Source organism: Sciurus vulgaris, assembly GCF_902686455.1.
Source record: "Sciurus vulgaris genome assembly, chromosome: 2".
NCBI classification, from domain to species: Eukaryota; Metazoa; Chordata; class Mammalia; order Rodentia; family Sciuridae; genus Sciurus; species Sciurus vulgaris.
The window spans coordinates 148,221,401-148,241,178 of record NC_136462.1 but is presented as its reverse complement, the minus strand read 5'-3'; the positions used below and the strand labels follow the sequence as shown (position 1 = coordinate 148,241,178).

Genomic DNA, 19,778 nt, shown 5'->3' with positions numbered 1-19,778 from the left:
TTTTTGAATATTAAGACTATTTTCAAATATTTGCCAATATGATGGGTGAAAAAAAGGGGCAATTCCTTGTTTTTTCTAAAACTTTCCTGAATACTAGTGAGGCTGTGTATCTTTTTATTTTTACTGGACATTGGTATTTGGAAAAGTCTAACTGCATTATTTATCCACTTGTCTTATGGCTCATTAGTTTTATTCGTTTGTGTGTATTGGGTTTTTTTTCCCCCAACTTTGTGAATCTAAATCCTATTTTTTGTTACAGTTATTACAAGTATTTTCTCCAGTCTATTGTTTTTTTAACTTTATGGAGTTAAATCTGTTGATCTTTTCACTTACAGCTCCTAGGTTATAAAACTGTTATCTGGTAGTTTTGCTGTTGCTTTTTTAAAAAAATATTTTTATTATCATTTACCACCTAGCTTATTTGTGCTGGATTATGTGCCAAAGGCAAGATCTTTTGAAGAGTATCTACATAACATTTCTTTCTTGTTTAGGAGATGGAAATAGCTATATAAGCCAGCAGACCCAAAAATCCTACATAGAGTAGTTGTCCCTTCATAACTTCAGGGGATTGGTTGTGCTTATAAAGTAGCATAATACTTGCATTTAACCTACCTAAAACCTTCCATATACTTTAAATCACTTCTAGATTACTTACAATACCTAATAGAGAGTAATACTATGTAAATGGTTGTTATAATGAATTGTTGAGGGAATAACAACAAGAAAAAGATTGAACATGTTCAGTACACAGTTTTGTTGTTTTTTAATATTTTTGCATTCACAGTTAGTTGAATTTGCTGATGGGGAACCTGTGGATACAGAAAGCTGGCTATACTAGAATTTATTTTACTTGTACCTTTTATATATCTGCAAAGTAGACTACCCCCAAGAAACAGCAGCGGGCTTCTGAGCCCAAGGAAGCAACAGTCGGGATAGCTAAAAACCTACCTGATACATATTACAGAGTCCTGAAAGGACAGAGCTGGCAGCATAGTCTCAACAGGGGTAGTGGAGTGAACAGAGAAAGCTATCTGGGAACCAGTTAGATCCCTAAGTCCTCTATACATTTCCAGTTGTCTGGGCAATTGCTTTTCCTAAGTATCAGGTTATTTCCTACAGAGGGTTAAAGAAAGTGTCTCTGGTTTGTGGGGTACCAGGCATGATCAATGATGCAAATAAGAGGGATTAAATGAATGTATGCCTTCTGACACTAACCTTGCAGCCCTTTTCCTGCTGTTGGTTCCCGAATTTCTGGCAGCTAGTCCTTTACTCTCCAGGCAGAAGATAGAAAAAATTCACTGGAGAATTTGACTAATTTAAGCAGAAAGAAATTTTTAAATTTCAGTAAATAAGTAGCATGATTGTAGAGCTTTTCAATCAGCCTTTTATTCTGATGAATGAAAAAGAAAAAAAAAAAAACAAGGATTAGAGGAAGACCTGTAATATGGAAGAAAGAGACAAAATGAACAATACTTAAAAAGCAACTTAGAAAAAGTGGACACCATACAAAGAAAGGAAAGTGGTAAAATGAACAAAAAAAAAAAAAAAAAAAAAAAAAACCCAAACACCCCTACAGAGAAACAAGACAGACAAAAATGGATGCTAAATAAATGAAAACAGAACAAAATGATCTCTTAGAAATTAGAAACCTGAGAGGAAATGGGAAAGAAACAAGAACCTACTTCAGTTAAGTGTTAGAAAATCAAATTAAGTGACTCTCAGAACAGACAGAGGTAGAAAACGGAGTTGGAAAGATAAACAAAACAAAAAAATAGAATACTGAGCACTGGTTAGCAGTCTCAGGGTAGGACTTCAGAAGCTTCTTTGTCCCCTGCCTCTTGATATCAGAGTCACCTAGGAAAATACAACTGTCGAGCCCTGGATGAAACCATATCTTATGTGGAGAAGAGATGAACAAGATCAGCTCCAACAATGTGCATTAGGCCCTAGTGGATCTCCCCAATAACCACCATAGGACAGTTTGCCCATGTCACCTACCTTGGATCATAGCAGGATACTGCTGCTTTTGGTCAGTTGGAGGCTTCACATAAGACCTGTTTCCTGTAGCACTGAACAACTAATGACATTACTGACTACAAGGCTATTGAAATGAGGTCTTTCTCTGAGAGAGAAATCGGAAGGGCTGAGGATATAGCTTAGTGGTAGCCTGCCATGTGCAAGGTCCTATGTTTGTTCCCCAGCACTACCATCCAAAAAAAAATTAAGATATCTGGATAATAGTAATATAGTTATATTTATTCTGAAAATTAAGACCTACCTATGTCATTTGTACATTTTTATGTTATACTAAAAAGTTAAGTTAAAAAGTAAAAAATAGCCAGGTACAGTGGTGCATGCCTGTAATCCCAGCAACTCGGGAGGCTGAAGCAGGAGAATTGCAGGTTCAAAGCTAGCTTCAGCAACTTAGTGAAGCCCTGTCTCAAAAAATAGAAAAGGCTGGGGATGTGACTCAGTAGTTGAGCACCCCTGGGTTCAATCCACAACAAAATGAAAACAACAAAGCGAAAAATAGTGTAAACGTCAAATGTGTAAATTGTTGATTCATGGAAAGATGTTTTAAAGTTAATTAAATGGAACAGACAACAGTTGTTAACATTGCAATAATGAAAATTTTTTTATAGATGTGTATACCGAGGCTTAGGAAAGGACATGGAATTATAAATTATTTATATTTTAATTTGTTTTTCTTTTATATAATTAGCATCTTATAACAAAGGAAAGAAAGCCATGTGTGTCTGCTTAGTTGTATTGCTATACCAGAAATAAGGTTTTTCTGTCTTAGGTTGTCCCCCTGAATTGGGATAATTTCAAATGTGACATTTATGAAGCTGTGAATATGTTCTCATTTCTGTTCTTTATTTCTCCTTGTTTTCTAGGTTTTTGTAGAGACTCTGGATAAGTGTTTTGAAAATGTATGTGAATTGGATTTGATCTTCCATATGGATAAGGTATATTCTCTCCCAAGCAGGGTTACTGAAAAACTATGATCCTATGGTATCTCTAGCCACCTCTACATCTCTACATGTTCATGTTCTTTCTCTTGGTTTTTACTCTGACATAGTCATAGAACCTGTTTATATTTAATAACTTCTGTTTAATAGTTTTGGGCTTTTTTTTTTTTTTTCTAAGATCTATTAATGGTTTTAGCATCTACAAGATTTTCACTGGGCTGGGCCCATGTTGTGGTTCATTTATGTTCACAGATTTCTTGGTATAGGACTGTGATGACTCTAGAGTAAGTGGCCACCTGGCCGAAGGTGAAGATACATAGTTTTATGTTGCTTATAAAATAAGTTTCGTAGGCGTAGTCCAGTGATAATGAATCTTTGGAATAATCATAATACAGGGGCTATGACTTAGTAAAATTTATCTTTCCTAAGGAGTAATATAGTGACTAATATACCTGTGACATAATTTGAGGTCAAGTAATAACTGTTGGAAAGCACACTCAGAGGCAGAATTGAGAACAAGTAGTGTTTTCAGATTTGTTTTTCTAGCATAATTGTGACATGGTCTTTGTCCTTTGGTGCCAAATTAAACATAGGTGATAGCCAGCAAGGGGATGGAAACATTATTTTATCCAGCTGGGCGCATGCTGTCCCTAGTGTTTGTTGGTGAATCAACTAATTGTTGTCACTATGGTTCATGGCCCTTGGAGCAAGATAGAATTTTGGGAAACTACTGCTCATTGGCCATGATCCTTCATTAATCTGCTTTCATCATGACAGAGCAGTTTTGAGATCTATCTTTAGTAGCAGTTGCCATCTAGGGGAATCTCTTGTTTTTAGTAGGATCTTCTTCAGTCTCAGTTGACTCTACCAGGATTTGTAGGTGCCACTGTCTGGGCTGTTCCAGTCAGTGCATTCTTATTTCGATGTTGGAAAGGTGTGAAGTTTTCTTTGAACATCCAACTTGACTCTGGCTTCAGCTTCATCAGCAGCTTGGTGTAGGAGAATCATGGAATCCTCTTCTTTAGATATGTCACATGAGACTTTGAGAGCTTGCGAGGTGTCCAGAGCTCACTGATGATTTTGAGGTAGTCGCTCTCCTTTTCATTTGAAAGGATCTTGGAAATTTCAGAGATCTCTTAGTCCTTTCTCTTTGCAAGTACTAGAATTATTTTTGCTTGTCAGTTATTAAATGTGCTGCTGTGTTGTAATTCTGTTAAGGAGAGTAATAGTCCAAATCTAGTTCTCTTCTGTACTAGTGAGAGAGAGAAAAAAAAATTAATATTAAGAAACTTGAGACTATGAGGGGAATGGAGGAGTGTCCTCCATCTGCCTTGTTGTTATTATTTTAAAACACTGTTAAAATTGTACAATATGGGGCTGGGGTTGGAGCTCAGTAGTAGAGTGCTAGCCTAGCATGCATGAGGCACTCAGTTTGATTCTCAGCACCACAAATAATTAATTAATTAATTAATTAATTAATTAATTAATTAATTAAAATAAAGGTCCATTGACAACTAAAAAAAAGTTTTTTGGTAAAATATGAGGTGTTACCTTGGTGGTTACCACCTGATGTGAGTTTCTTTGTGGATGCTACCTATTGTTTACTAAGCCAGAGATGAAGTTTTTCAGTTTCTCAGAGCATAGATTAAGGGAAAAACTTTACTGGGTGAAGGGGAATTTTCCAAGCAAGAGAAGAAAAGTATAGATCCCTCATCCTCCCATTTTCCCCCTGGAGGTGCGTTGGGGCTGGTTTCTGCTGGAGTGGCTCCTTCTTGACTGTTCCCTCAGTGCTCTCTCTGTCAGGCAACTGTGGGAGTAAAGAGATACACAAAGTTCTTAGACACCAAACAGTCTGCATTTGCATATCTGCTGTTTATAGAAGTTTGAGATGCTAGATACCTGAAAACTTGAGGACCTGTGGGATGATACACTTTGAGGAGACAGTGGTAGGTATTATGGAAAATTGAACTCGAGTGCAGTTCCTCTTACTGGGAGGAGGGGGAGCCCTCCCAGTCCATCCTAGGTCATGCTTCCAAGTGCTTCCAAGGTGACTTTCAGAATTATAAAATATTTTGTGTCTTACTCCTTTGCTTGGTGTTAGTTGTAAGAATCCAGTTTGTTGTGAGTTGCCTTAGAAGATTTCATTTCATTCTGCATAGGAGTCCATTATATGAATATACTATGATTTATCCATTCTTTGATACATAAATTTAGATTGTGTATGAAATATTCTGGCATGAATATTATTGAAAGTGTATGCTATCATACATTTCACTTGTAGTAGTTATAACTCTTTTATTTATTTATTTTTTGTTGTTGTTTTCGGGGATTGAACTCGGGGGCATTTGACCACTGAGCCACATCCCCAACCTTATTTTGTATTTTATTTAGAGACAGGGTCTCACTGAGTTGCTTAATGCCTCACTTTTGCCGAGGCTGGCTTTGAACTCTCTATCTCCTGTCTCAGCCTCCCAAGCTGCTGGTATTACAGGCATGGGCCACTGTACCTGACCAGTTAAAACTCTTGATAGTGGAATTGCTGGGTCATAGATGGGACCCCTAAAAAGGAGAAGGGGAAGCATGAAGTTCCTGTTGGGCAGCAGCACTGGCAAAAGACAAACCTGAGGCCTAAGACCTGGTAAGCCTCACTGCTTATAAGCCACAATACCTGCCACTTTTTTAGGTATTTCCAGACTTCTCCAGAGTGGTTGTATCAGTATACTTTCCCACCATTGAGCTGAGTGTTCCCATGCCTCCATATCCTTACCAGAAATTTATATTCTCAGTGTGGTCATCATCAGAACCATTCATCAGATATTTTCAGGACATATGGTAGAATTATAATTCTGTGCCCTCTTAAATTAAGTATAACTGTGTGACTTGTTTTAGTTAAAATGTGAATTTAGCTAATGAAACGTAAGTGAAAGTGGTGCATGTCACTTCTAAGAAAAGCTTTAAGAACCAGTGCACAGGTCTGCCTTGTTTTTCTGTGTTGACAGTCATGGATGAAACATGGACACAGACCCTCTGCCTGGGTCCTGAGTGAGGGTGAAGGAGAGTGCCCCCAAGTGGTCAATTTTGATAAGTTTGGTAGATGCGTAGTGGCATTGCATTGTGACATGCCTGGAATTTCTCTTATAATTCATGAAAATGAGCATTGTTTCTTATGTTTATTGGCCATTGGGAGATCCTTTTTGGTGAAGTGTTTACTGCCTTGGTCTTTGTTCATTTTTCTATTAGATTGTCTTTTAAAATTCTATTTGTAGAAGTTCTTTTTAATTCATTCATTTATTTTTAACTACCAGTGATCAAACCCAGGGGTGCTTAACCACTGAGCTACATTCCCTTTTTAATTTTTTGTTCTGAGACAGGGTCATGCTAAATTGTTTAGGGCCTCATTAAATTGCTGAGGCTAGCTTTAAACTTGCAATCTTCCTGCCTCAACTTCCCAGGTTCATGGGATAGTATGCGCCACCATGTCTAGTCATAGAAGTTCTTTTCATTTTGGTACCAGGGATTGAACCATTGAGCCACATCCCGGACCCTTTTAATTTTTTTTTTTTTTTTTTTTGGGGGGGGAGATACAGTCTTTCTTGCCAAGTTGCTTACAGCTTTGCTAAGTTGTTAAGGCTGGCTTTGAACCCACAATCCTCCTGCCTTAGCCTTTCTAATAGTTGGTACTGCAGGCATGTACCACTATGCTTAGCTCTTACGTTTGTAATATCATTCCCCTTTTGATTAACAGAAGTTCTTAATTTGAATTTGGGGAGAATTTATCAGTCTTTTTAGGAGCTTTCATGTCTTGTTTGGGAAATCTTTTTTCCCCTTTGGTTATAAAAATATCTTTTGGTGCTGGTGATGTAACTCAACTTACCTGACATTCGTGAGGCCCTGAGTTTGATTCCCAGTAGTGTAAAAACAAACAACAACAAAAACTTCTATAAAAGCTTTAAAATTACAATTCACCTGGAGTGTATGGAAGGTCCAGTGTCACTTTTTTTCCTAATATAGGCACCTGAGGATTCTAGCACTACTGTTGAAAAGATGCTCCTTTCTCTTCAGTGTCACCTTTATGATGAAATAAGAATCCATATCCCTGTGGATCTGTTTTTTATACTCTATTCCATTTTCCTAGTTCTATTCCATACCACATTGTTTTAATTACTATAGCTTTTTAAGATGTTTTTGAAACTGTTAAGAGAGGAAATTATATTCACTTTCTTCTTCTTTAAGAGTAGCTTGACTATTCTTGGTCTTTTCTTTTTAGAGTCTGCTTATAAATGATCTACACACAGCCCTGTTGGGATTTTGATTACAATTGCATCAAATCCATGGAATGTTTGAGGAGAATTTACATTTTTACAGTGTCAGATTTTACCCATAGTATGGTATATTTTGCCATTTCTTTAGGTCTTTGAAGTTTCTCAGTGAACATTTATAATTTTGTCCCTATAGAAGTTTTACATATGTTTAAATAAATTTTACCCTAGATATATGTGGGGGTTTTGTTATGTTTTTCTTTTTTTGTGTGGTGCTTGTGATCAAACCCAGGGCCTCATGTATGCTAGGCAAGTGCTCTACCACTGAACCACAATCCCAACCTATTTTTTATGTATATGGTACTTGGAATATTCATTTTTTATTTATTGGTACTATATAGAAAATCACTGTTTTTATTTGTTGATATCAAAAGCAGAAGTTATATTAAATTCTTCCTGCTCCTGTTTTATCTGTAAACATTTTGCTTATTTCTTTCTATCCCTTGTACCTTTTCATCTTTTTTTTTTCTTCCTTCCTTACTCTGCTGACTAGGATCTCCAGTGTTGTATTGAATAGAAGTGGGGATAATGGGCATCCTGTCTTATTCCTATTCAAAAGGAGCTTTCACTATGAAGTATAGTATTTGCTATAGGGTTTTTGTAAATGTTTTTTAATCAGGTTAAGAAATTTTTTTCCCCTTCTCTTCCTAGTGGATTTCTAATCTTGAAAGGATGTTAAATTTCATTAAAAGCTTTTTTTCCATCTCTTGAGGTAATCATGATTTTTTGCCTCATTATTCTAATGCTGCTTCTTAAACATCTGTGAGGATATCTGCTAAGGCATAAAGTAATTCCAGTCCTATTTTTATTGGACATGGCTTTTAAAAGGAAATTAAAAGCCATAAAAATGTTGCTTGTTCTGATATGTCTTATCTTCAAATAAGTTCCATAAAGTATTTTGCTACTGCTGCAAATTTAGCTTACTGTTTATAAAACTGTTTATTTTTAGTTTATGTGGCACTGGGAAATGATGGTGCAAGGAGTCAGAATCTTCCCTTAGTCAGCTTTAGAATGTCCGAAGGTATTTTTCATCAGGTGACTTCCTTTTTATGAGATTTTCAGTTTATCTTTTTTTTTTTTTTTTTTTTTTTTATTGTAAACAAATGGGATACATGTTGTTTCTCTGCTTGTACATGGCATAAAGGCATACCATTTGTGTAATCATAAATTTACATAGAGTAATGTTGTTTGATTCATTCTGTTATTTTTTCCCTTCCCCCCACCCCTCCCACCCCTCTTTACCCTCTATACAGTACTTCCTTCCTCCATACTTGCCCCCCTCCCTAACCCTAACTCTAACCCTAACACTAACCCTTCCCTCCCCCCCATTATGTGTCATCCTCCACTTATTAGCGATATCATTCGTCCTTTGGCTTTTTGAGATTGGCTTATCTCACTTAGCATGATATTCTCCAATTTCATCCATTTGCCTGCAAATGCCATCATTTTATCATTCTTTATAGCTGAGTAATATTCCATTGTATATATATACCACAGTTTCTTTATCCACTCATCAATTGAAGGGCATCTAGGTTGGTTCCACAGTCTGGCTATTGTAAATTGAGCAGCTATGAACATTGATGTGGCTGTATCTCTGTAGTATGCTGATTTTAAGTCCTTTGGGTATAGGCCAAGGAGTGGGATAGCTGGGTCAAATGGAGGGTCCATTCCAAGTTTTCTAAGGAATCTCCACACTGCTTTCCAGAGTGGCTGCACTAATTTGTAGCTCCACCAGCAATGTATGAGTGTACCTTTCTCCCCACATCCTCGCCAACACCTGTTGTTGCTCGTATTCTTGATAATCGCCATTCTAATTGGGGTGAGATGGAATCTTAGGGTAGTTTTGATTTGCATTTCTCTTATTACTAGAGATGTTGAACATTTTTCCATATGTTTGTTGATTGCTTGTAGATCTTCTGTGAAGTGTCTATTCATTTCCTTAGCCCATTTGTCGACTGGATTATTTGAATTCTTGGAGTAGAGTTTTTTGAGTTCTTTATAGATTCTGGAGATTAGTGCTCTATCTGAAGTATGATTAGCAAAGATATTCTCCCACTCTGTAGGCTCTTTCTTCGCATTGCTGATAGTTTCCTTTGCTGAGAGAAAGCTTTTTAGTTTGAATCTATCCCAGTGGTTGATTCTAGCTTTTATTTCTTGTGCTATGGGAGTCCTGTTAAGGAAGTCTGATCCTAGACCAACAAGGTGAAGATTTGGACCTACTTTTTCTTCTATAATCTGCAGGGTCTCTGGTCTGATTCCGAGGTCCTTAATCCATTTTGAGTTTAGTTTCGTGCATGGTGAGAGATATGGGTTTAGTTTCATTCTGTTGCATATGGATTTCCAATTCTCCCAGCACCATTTGTTGAAGAGGCTATCTTTTCTCCATTGCATATTTTTGGCCCCTTTGTCTAGTATGAGAAAATTGTATTTATTTGGGTTTGTGTCCGTGTCCTCTATTCTGTACCATTGATCTACCTTTCTATTTTGGTACCAATACCATGCCGTTTTTGTTACTATTGCTTTGTAGTAGAGTTGAAGATCTGGTATTGCAATACCCCCTGTTTCACTCTTCCTGCTAAGGATTGCTTTAGCTATTCTGGGTTTCTTATTCTTCCAGATGAATTTCATAATTGCTTGCTCTATTTCTGTAAGGTACGTCATTGGGATTTTAATTGGAATTGCATTGAATTTGTATAGCACTTTAGGTAGTATGGCCATTTTGACAATATTAATTCTTCCTATCCAAGAACATGGAAGATCTTTCCATCTTCTAAGGTGTTCTTTAATTTCTTTCTTTAGTGTTGTATAGTTCTCATTGTAGAGGTCTTTCACCTCTTTTGTGAGATTGATTCCCAAGTATTTTATTTTTTTCGAGGCTATTATGAATGGGGTAGTTTTCCTAATTTCTCTTTCTGAAGATTCATCACTTATGTATAAAAATGCGTTGGATTTATGAGCATTGATCTTGTAACCTGCTACTTTACTGAATTCACTTATGAGTTCTAAGAGTTTTCTGGTGGAATTTCCAGGTTCCTCTAAATATATATTCATATCATCAGCGAACAGGGATAGTTTGAGTTCTTCTTTTCCAATTCGTATCCCTTTAATTTCTTTGGTTTGTCTAATTGCTCTGGCCAGAGTCTCAAGAACGATGTTGAATAGAAGTGGTGAAAGAGGGCATCCCTGCCTTGTTCCAGTTTTTAGGGGAAATGCTTTCAGTTTTTCACCATTTAGAATGATATTAGCCATGGGCTTAGCATAAATGGCCTTTACAATGTTAAGGAATGTTCCCACTATCCCTATTTTTCTAGTGTTTTGAGCATGAAGGGGTGCTGTATTTTATCAAATGCTTTTTCTGCATCTATTGAAATAATCATGTGATTCTTGACTTTAAGTCTATTAATATGGTGAATTACGTTTATTGATTTCCTGATGTTGAACCAACCTTGCATCCCTGGGATGAAGCCCACTTGATCATGGTGCACTATCTTTTTAATATGTTTTTGTATGCGATTTGCTAAAATTTTGTTGAGAATTTTTGCGTCGATGTTCATTAAGGATATTGGTCTGAAATTTTCTTTCCTTGATGAGTCTCTGTCTGGTTTAGGTATCAGTGTGATATTGGCTTCATAGAATGAGTTTGGGAGGGTTCCCTCCTCTTCTATTTTATGGAATACTTTGAGAAGTATTGGAATGAGCTCTTCTTTAAAGGTTTTGTAGAACTCGGCTGAGAACCCATCTGGTCCCGGACTTTTCTTTGTTGGTAGGCTTTTGATGACTTCTTCTATTTCAGTACTTGAAATTGGTCTATTTAAATTGTGTATGTCCTCCTCGTTCAGTTTAGGCAATTCATATGTCTCTAGAAACCTGTTGATGTCTTCGAAATTTTCTATTTTGTTGGAGTATAGATTTTCAAAATAGCTTCTAATTATGTTTTGTATTTCAATCCTGTCTGTTGTGATATTTCCTTGTTCATTCCGAATTTTAGTGATTTGGGTTTTCTCTCGTCTTCTCTTTGTCAGTGTGGCTAAAGGTTTTATCAATTTTGTTTATTTTTTCGAAGAACCAACTATTTATTTTGTCAATTTTTTGTATTGTTTCTTTTGTTTCAATTTCATTGATTTCAGCTCTGAGTTTAACTATTTCCTGTCTTCTACTACTTTTGGTGCTGTTCTGTTTTTCTTTTTCTAGGGCTTTGAGCTGTAGTGTTAGGTCGTTTATTTGTTGAGTTTTACTTCTTTTATTAAATGCGCTCCATGAAATAAATTTCCCTCTAAGTACTGCTTTCATAGTGTCCCAGAGATTTTGATATGATGTTTCTTTGTTCTCATTTACCTCTAAGAATTTTTTAATTTCCTTCCTAATATCTTCTGTTATCCATTCATCATATAATAGCATATTGTTTAATCTCCAGGTGTTGGAATAGTTTCTGTGTTTTACTCTTTCATTTATTTCTAACTTCAATCCATTATGATCTGATAGAATACATGGTAGTGTCTCTATCTTCTTGTATTTGCTAACATTAGCTTTGTGGCCTAATATATGGTCTATTTTAGAGAAGGATCCATGTGCTGCTGAGAAGAAAGTGTATTCGCTCTTGGTTGGATGGTATATTCTATAAATGTCCGTTAAGTCTAAATTATTGATTGTGTTATTGAGATCTATGGTTTCTTTGTTCAATTTTTGTCTGGAAGATCTGTCCAGTGGTGAGAGCGGCATGTTAAAATCACCTAGTATTATTGTGTTATGGTCTATTTGGTTTCTGAAATTGAGAAGGATTTGTTTGACATACATGGGTGAGCCACTGTTTGGGGCATAGATGTTTATGATTGTTATATCTTGCTGATTTATGCTTCCCTTAAGCAGTATGAAATGACCTTCTTTATCCCTTCTGACTAACTTTGGCTTGAAGTCCACATTATCGGAAATGAGGATGGATACTCCAGCTTTTTTGCTGAGTCCTTGTGCATGGTATGTTTTTCCCCATCCTTTCACCTTTAGTCTATGGGTATCTTTTTCTATGAGGTGAGTCTCTTGCAGGCAACATATTGTTGGATCTTTCTTTTTAATCCAGTCTGCCAGTCTATGTCTTTTGATTGATGAATTCAGGCCATTAACATTCAGGGTTATTATAGAGAAATGATTTGGTTTCCCAGTCATTTGGTTCATTTTTTAAATTTTATTTATTTATTTGTTTGACACAACTTGTTTCCTCCTTTATTTGACAATTCCTTTAGGATAATTCCTCCCTTTGCTGATTTGCTTCTTTGTTTTTCATCTCTTCCTCATGGAATATTTTGCTGAGAATGTTCTGTAATGCTGGCTTTCTTTTTGTAAATTCTTTTAGCTTTTGTTTATCATGGAAGGATTTTATTTCATCGTCAAATTTGAAGGTAAGTTTTGCTGGGTATAAGATTCTTGGTTGGCATCCATTTTCTTTCAGGGCTTGAAAAATGTTGTTCCAGGCCCTTCTAGCTTTTAGGGTCTGGATTGAAAAATCTGCTGATATCCGTATTGGTTTTCCCCTGAATGTAATTTGGTTCTTTTCTCTCACAGCCTTTAAAATTCTGTCTTTATTTTGTACGTTAGGTATTTTCATTATAATGTGCCTTGGTGTGGGTCTGTTGTAATTTTGTGTATTTGGAGTCCTATAAGCCTCTTGAACTTGATTTTCCATTTCATTCTTCAGATTTGGAAAATTTTCTGATATTATTTCATTGAATAAATTGTTCATTCCTTTGGCTTGTTTCTCTAGGCCTTCCTCAATCCCAATAATTCTTAAATTTGTCCTTTTCATGATATCCCATAGTTCTTGTAGATTCTGTTCATGATTTCTTACCATCTTCTCTGTTTGTTCAACTTTGTTTTCAAGGTTAAATATTTTGTCTTCAATGTCTGAGGTTCTGTCTTCCAGGTGTTCTATCCTATTGGATATGCTTTCTATGGAGTTCTTAATTTGGTTTATTGTTTCCTTCATGTCAAGGATTTCTGTTTGGTTTTTTTTCAATATCTCTAACTCTTTATTGAAATGATCTTTTGCTTCCTGTATTTGCTCTTTTAACTGTCGATTGGTGCGATCATTCAATGCTTGCATTTGCTCTTTCATCTCATCATTCAGTGCATGCATTTGCTCTTTCATCTCATCGTTTGCTTCTCTGATCATTTTAATTATGTACATTCTGAACTCCTTTTCTGTCATTTCTTCTGCCATGCTGTCATTGGGTTTTATTGATGTAACATCTAGATTTGTTTGCAGCATTTTCTTTCCTTGTTTTCTCATATTGTTCAGGTTTCAGTGGACTGCTGAGATATTGCAGATTTCCTCTATTGACTTACAATGTCCCTGAAGATTTCTATATATATCCCCCCTTAGCCTTCAGTAGGCTGAAGTCTTGGAGAAAGTTGATAATGCGGTGCAACACAAGGAAGCTGCCTCTCTAGGAGTGGTGGCCTTCAGGTGGGGTATATTCCCTGCTAGTGGGCAGAGGTGCCTCCACTTGTTGACCAATGGTCATCCAAAGGGGACCTAGGCTGCGGGCTGAGGCAAGGCCTGTTTGGGCCTGAGTCTCTGGTTTTACCGTCTTTGTGGGGAAACCTCACCCGGCAGGGAAGACTCACCCAGTGGGGAGGTCTCGCTGGTTAGTTCCCTCCTAGAGGTTCCCCTCAATTTACAGCTACCGCCTGGGCTGGGCTGCCTTCCTCTGCAAAGTTCCCAGGGGCCCGGCCCTACCTCCTGGGCCTGGGAGCCTCACCCTTCGCAGATGAATCTCCTTAGGCTGCCCCTCCTCAGAGAATCTGCCCGCAGTTCTGGAACCTTCGCTCCGCCCTAAGCCTGTCTCTGTGCGGCTCTTCCATCAAGAAGCCTCCTAGATCCTGGGACCCTGCTCTGCACCCAATCGCCTGGCTATGCGGCCCCTCCTCTGAGCAGCCACCTGGGGCCCCATACAATCGCTCTGAGTCCCAGAGACCCGCCACACGCCTCTTCCTCCAGACAGCCGCCCAGTATTCCGGTGCGGTCACTAGGAGTCCAAGAAACTCACTGCGTGCCTCCACCTCCCACCAACCACCCGTAGCCCTGGGCAATCAATCACTCCGAGTCGAAGTGACCCTCCCCGTTCCTCCTCCTTCTCCAGATAACCCCCCGGGTGTTCAGTAGCGGTCGCTCTGAGTGGCTCTGAATCCACATGACCCGCTGCACAGGTCCTCTGGGCAACCGCCCGGAGCTCTGGTGTGGCCACTCAAGACCAAGCGACCCACCACGCTTCTCCTCCAGGCAGCCCCCCTGTGTTCAGGAGCGGTCGCTTTAAGTCCAAACAACTCACCACTCGCCTTCTCCTCTGAGCAGCCGCCTGGAGCGCTAATGCAGTCACTGCGAGTCCACACGACCCGCCGCGCTCCTCCTCCTCCTACTCCTCCGGGCAGGCCCCGGTGTTCAGAAGTGGTCTGAGTCCAAACAGCTCGCCGCGCAGCCCCTCCTCTGGCAACCGCCTGCAGCTCTGGTGTAGTCACTCCGAATCCAAGTGGCCACGCTCCTCCTCCTCGTCGTCCCCAGGGCAGGCGCCGGTGTTCAGAAGCAGTCGTTCTGAGTCCAAACTGCTCGCCACGCGGCTTCTCCTCTGGCAACCGCCTGTAGCTCTGGTGCAGTCACTCCGAATCCAAGTGGCCACGCTCCTCCTCCTCCTCCTCAGGGCAGGCCCCGGTGTTCTGAGTCCACACAGCTCTCCTCGCCACTCCTCCCCTGGGCAGCCGCCGGAGCCCTAGTGGTTGCTCCGAGTCCCAGCGCTGTGCCGAGCGGCCTCCTTTACGGCGCTCCCAGTTGTCCGAGTTCACTGCTTCAGCGGGGGGAGGGGCGTCTCGCCGGCAGCTCTACTTCACAAAGTTTCCTGTGTTCCGGGACCACCGTCCCATCCGGGACGCCTTCCCATCGGGTGAGAGTCACTTGGCTGCTTTGAGTTAGTCCCAAGTGTCTCAATATCTCCTCTTTTGAATCCTGAGTCCTGGAGCAACATGAAATGCAGCCACCCTCTAGGCTGCCATCTTGAAACCTCTCCAGTTTATCTTTGCCCTCATATAAAAGCAGTTGCTAAATCAGGTGTGCCTTCTATTGATAATAGAACCTGTATGTTACATGTGCATACATTTTTAAATTTCTACTTATATATGCAAAAGACCTGTCATAAGGCAATAGAAATATCACTGTGAGCTCCATCTTTCTTAATTGAAGACTCTTCCCGCCTTGGAGTCAGAAACTCCCATCAGGTCCTAGCCATAGGAGATCTGCATTAACTTAGTCTTGGGTAGCTGCCCATCACCTTATGTGGATATGGCTAACGTAGGCTTGTGTAAAGATCAAATAGGACCCAATTCTTGCTGCTTTGGCAGGTTGCTTATTTCTCATCTTGCAATTTGTCAGTTTCCTAAATTGTTTTTGTTAATATTCTTTTTTTCACTTTTTCTGTCCTTTTCTTCTTGTCTCTTCCCAACATGTACCATAATCTTGCCTTTTAACTAGTTTTTGAGGTGTCTTTGTTTTTGTTTCTACAAATTCCCAGATGCTCTGACCTCTCATAGACTATAGCTCTCCCTGTATATCTGTTGCTCCCTCCTAACTGTAGTTTCATTTCCTTATTTCATTCAAGACAATTTTCTTGACTGAGCGAGTACTTTACATCCAGTCTTTCGGGTCTCCTTCACCTGTTCTCTTTCTAGAACTCTGTAGCCTGGTTTTCACTCCTGCCCAAAATTCTTGGATAGTTTCCTAATCATCAAATCCTATAGCTTTTTCCTGATTATCATAATATGTTGTGTATAATTATGTATAATTAATATACTTGGGAAATTTAACATTAATAAAACCTGTTTTCCAATATTAGTTTATATTAAAACTTCCCCAGTTTTCTTGGTAATGTACTTTATATATCATATTTTTTAAATTTCAGTTTTTTTTATTGTGAACAAATGGGATACATGTTGTTTCTCTGTACATGGAGTAAAGGCATACCATTTGTGTAATCATAAATTTACATAGGGTAATGTTTGATTCATTCTAAATCTCAATTTTGATTATGATTCAAGTATTATCTTTAGTTTTCATGTCTCTTGACTTCATGTGTGCCTATCAGATTCTGTAACCTTAGTCTCCCTTCCTTTTTTTGTTTTTTGAGTTTTTTTTGTTTTGTTTTTTGGACTTTACGTACTAGAATTAATGTTTTCCTGAACTACTCCTTGGCCAGATAGTCAAGGCTCTCCAGGATAGTTTGTCCCTGTCCTGTCTTGGCTTTATGTAGCATTGCTTCTTGCCAGATACTCTCTGCTTCTTCTGCCAGGTCTTAATCACTTTTGTAGTTCCTGCCTCTGTACTCTCCCCAAATTGACTTCGCATCTTTTCATATGCTGAATCCTGCCTGTCATTCAAACTCAGCTCAAATCCTACCACCCTGGAGCTTGTCCTCATCACCTAGCCCATTGTGATCTTTTTGGATCCTGGTATAGTAAAATATCTATCCCTGTGGAACCCTAATTTATATGTTTGGATGTTTTCTCTGCTTGATTACACCGTCATTTTTATTTTTACCCTTGTATCCCCCACTGACTCTAGCATGGTTTTTTTTACTGAGTGGGGCTACTCTTCAGGGGAATGTTACCAAAGAGTTCCCAAGATTTTAACCATAAAATTTGTGATTTAAACTGTCAGAGGCTGGAGAAAGGCCTGATTTCATGGTCTTCAGGGTAACCATCAATTCTTGACTGTGCTGTTTGGAATTTATCTTGCCCAGGGCAATTTATTCCCCTTTGTTTTCCGAATTCCCTCAACACAGCTCAATATCATGACTGAGTTGGGTGTTGGTGTTAATTATGGTAAATTGAGTTTTGTTTGAAGAAAACTATGTAGATGACCTAATGTTCTAATCTACCAGTGTCTCAAAGGCAAAGTGGTACTTGGAACTTAATTGGTCTTTCCAGATTTAGTCATCAAAAGTCATAATTCAGTAGCTGGGTTAGACAGTATTGTCCTCTTTACAGATTTCAGTCTGCACTGGGTTCTCTCAGGAGAGCAGAACCTATGCTTCCTGCTAGGCTTGCCTAGGAAAACCTGGTAGTATGGGATTAAAATTGCTGCTGAGTATTTTGCTGAAATGGGAAAATGCCAAGTGTTCTAAACTGAACATGTGAGTGCTGAGATGAAAGGATCATAACAGTAATAAAGGATTGTATTCATCAGATGTCCCTTCTGGGGACAGATCTAATGATAACAAGGCTCATTAATGCTCTCCACACCCTAGTGATTTTGAAACAGGTAACTTGATTCCTGTTTTCCAGATGTGGAAGAGTGAAGGGCACATATTTTGTGTTTTTGATGAAGGAGGAGGAGTTGTTTTGTTCTAGAAGAACAAGACATTCTGTTTGAGGTTTAGTTCTTGTAAAAGGTGCTGGTTGGCATGTCTGACCATCCCTAACCACCTGTTTCTCTAATCTGAGAGAGAAGAGGGGAGCCGAAGCATGGCAGCCTGCGTGGCATCTCCAGCCCTTCTCTGCTGATGCTTGATAGATAAGAATTTTGTATCAGGGTTGGGGTTTTTTGCTTAAGTGATGAGGAAATTTATTATCTCATATGCCCAAGGGCCAGCTGGAGGGCAGGTTAAAGGAAGATTTAGACAGCAGTTTGTTACTGTTGTCAAAGACCCAGATACTATCTATTCGATGTCTTCACTCCTTAATGTTGGCTACAGATGCATATGTTTCAGAGGCCAGTATTGTATTCTCTCAGGACAACTAACAGAGATTACAAGTAATGATTTCTTAAATTTCCAAGATTTCTGTAGTTCGTTTAAAAAAGAAAAAAAGAAAAGATTACTTCAAACTACACCTAATATCTCCCCAGTACACACTGTCCTTATTTCAACTTTGCGCTGCCTCCATGCAAACTCCCATTGGTTGCCTGCTACTTGAAATAACAGGAGCCTCTTTGGTTTGTTTAGTCATTCTTTATTACTAGTTAAGAGCAGTGTGCTACTATTGTACACAAAACAGCAAAATTTGACTTATAGAGTTATTACATCAGCCAGCCTTTTCAGTAAAATCTGGTGTTAAGCCATTTAAGAGCAAAGGTAATTACCAGTGGTATTACTTCATGAGTTGCACATGAAAAAAAACTATATACCATGTTGGCTGCTCTTTGTAAGTGTCCTTCAAGGCTGGAATTGAGATTTGATTCTACTGTTTTTGCTCTTATTCCTTACATTACAGAAGAGGATGAGGCGACTCTGAGAAAAGGAGCAGAACTTCTTGATCCCTGGTGAAGAACCCTAAGCTGGGCTTGATTTTCTATCAGGCAGCCTAGACCCAGTAATCCATAACTCCAAAAATCCTAATAGCGTATAACAGGATTTATGTCTCACTCATGTTTTGTGGCCATAGTGGTGTGTCTCTTTACTGTAGTCACCTGGGAATCCAAACTGATGAAAGTCCTTTTCACCTTGTGTTTCTACCTGGATACTCGTATGTTGACCCATTATATTCACATTTCAGTACTCAGTTTAAGACAGATGCCTGTGCCCAAGGGGTTAGGTAAGTGCAGTCCTACTCTATGCCCAGAAGGGAGGAGAACCTCCCTTTGGAGTTTGGTTATGTGTGTTTTTTTAGTTATACATGATAGAATGTATGTTGATATGTTATACATACACATAGTATAACTTCCCATTCTTGTGGTCGTACATGATGTGGAGTTAACACTGGTCTTGTGTTCATATATGAACATAGGAAAGTTAGGTCTGATTCATTCAAATGTCTTTCCTCTTCCTATCCCCTTCCTTTCCCTTCATTCCCCTTTGTCTTATCCAATGACCTTCTGTTCTCTCCCCCATCCCATTGTGTGTTAGCATCTGCATATCAGAGAGAACATTTGACGTTTGGTTTTTTGAGATTGGCTTATTTCACTTAGCATGATAGTCTCCAGTTCCATCCATTTACCAGTAAATGTCATAATTTCATTCTTCTTTATGGCCAAGTAATATTCCATTTTGTGTATATACCACATTTTCTATATCTGTTCATCTGTTGAAGGACACCTAGGTTGGTTTTACAGTTTAGTTATTGTGAATCGAGCTGCTATAAACATTGATGTGGCTGTGTCACTGTAGGATGCTGATTTTGAGTCCTTTGGGTATATTCTGAGGAGTGGGATAACTGGGTCAAATGGTGGTTCCCCTGGAATAGTTTTGAATATTACTAATGACTGCCTCAGTTTTTTTCACCTGTTCTTTCAGAGAGAAAGCTGATGTTTGATTCAGTAGTACTTTATAGACAGGAACCTAGAAATTGTAATATTAACAAAAATAGGGATTTGCTTTTATAAGAAGGAAATATGTTGAATCTTAAGGAAAAGCATGTCTAACAGAATATTTGGTATTTATTTCTTACATATTTCCCATGTGAATTTAAGGTGACTCAAGAAATTAAAATTCTCTGACAGAATAAATTGCTTCCC

At 38.6% G+C, this 19,778-nt stretch overlaps 1 protein-coding gene across 4 annotated transcripts in view; it reads left to right on the top strand.

The window, feature by feature from the left end:
* AP3S2 (adaptor related protein complex 3 subunit sigma 2) overlaps window positions 1–19,778 on the top strand; it is a 52,598-nt gene that overhangs the window by 12,678 nt on the left and 20,142 nt on the right. For 3 of the 4 annotated variants that reach the window (XM_079125544.1, XM_079125541.1, XM_079125542.1), the window contains exon 4: window positions 2,898–2,969. The exons of the other annotated variant lie outside the window; for it this stretch is intronic. In XM_079125544.1, coding sequence (XP_078981670.1) covers window positions 2,898–2,969 — 72 coding nt within the window. The remainder of the gene's footprint in view (window positions 1–2,897; window positions 2,970–19,778) is intronic. 4 annotated transcript variants of the gene reach the window in all.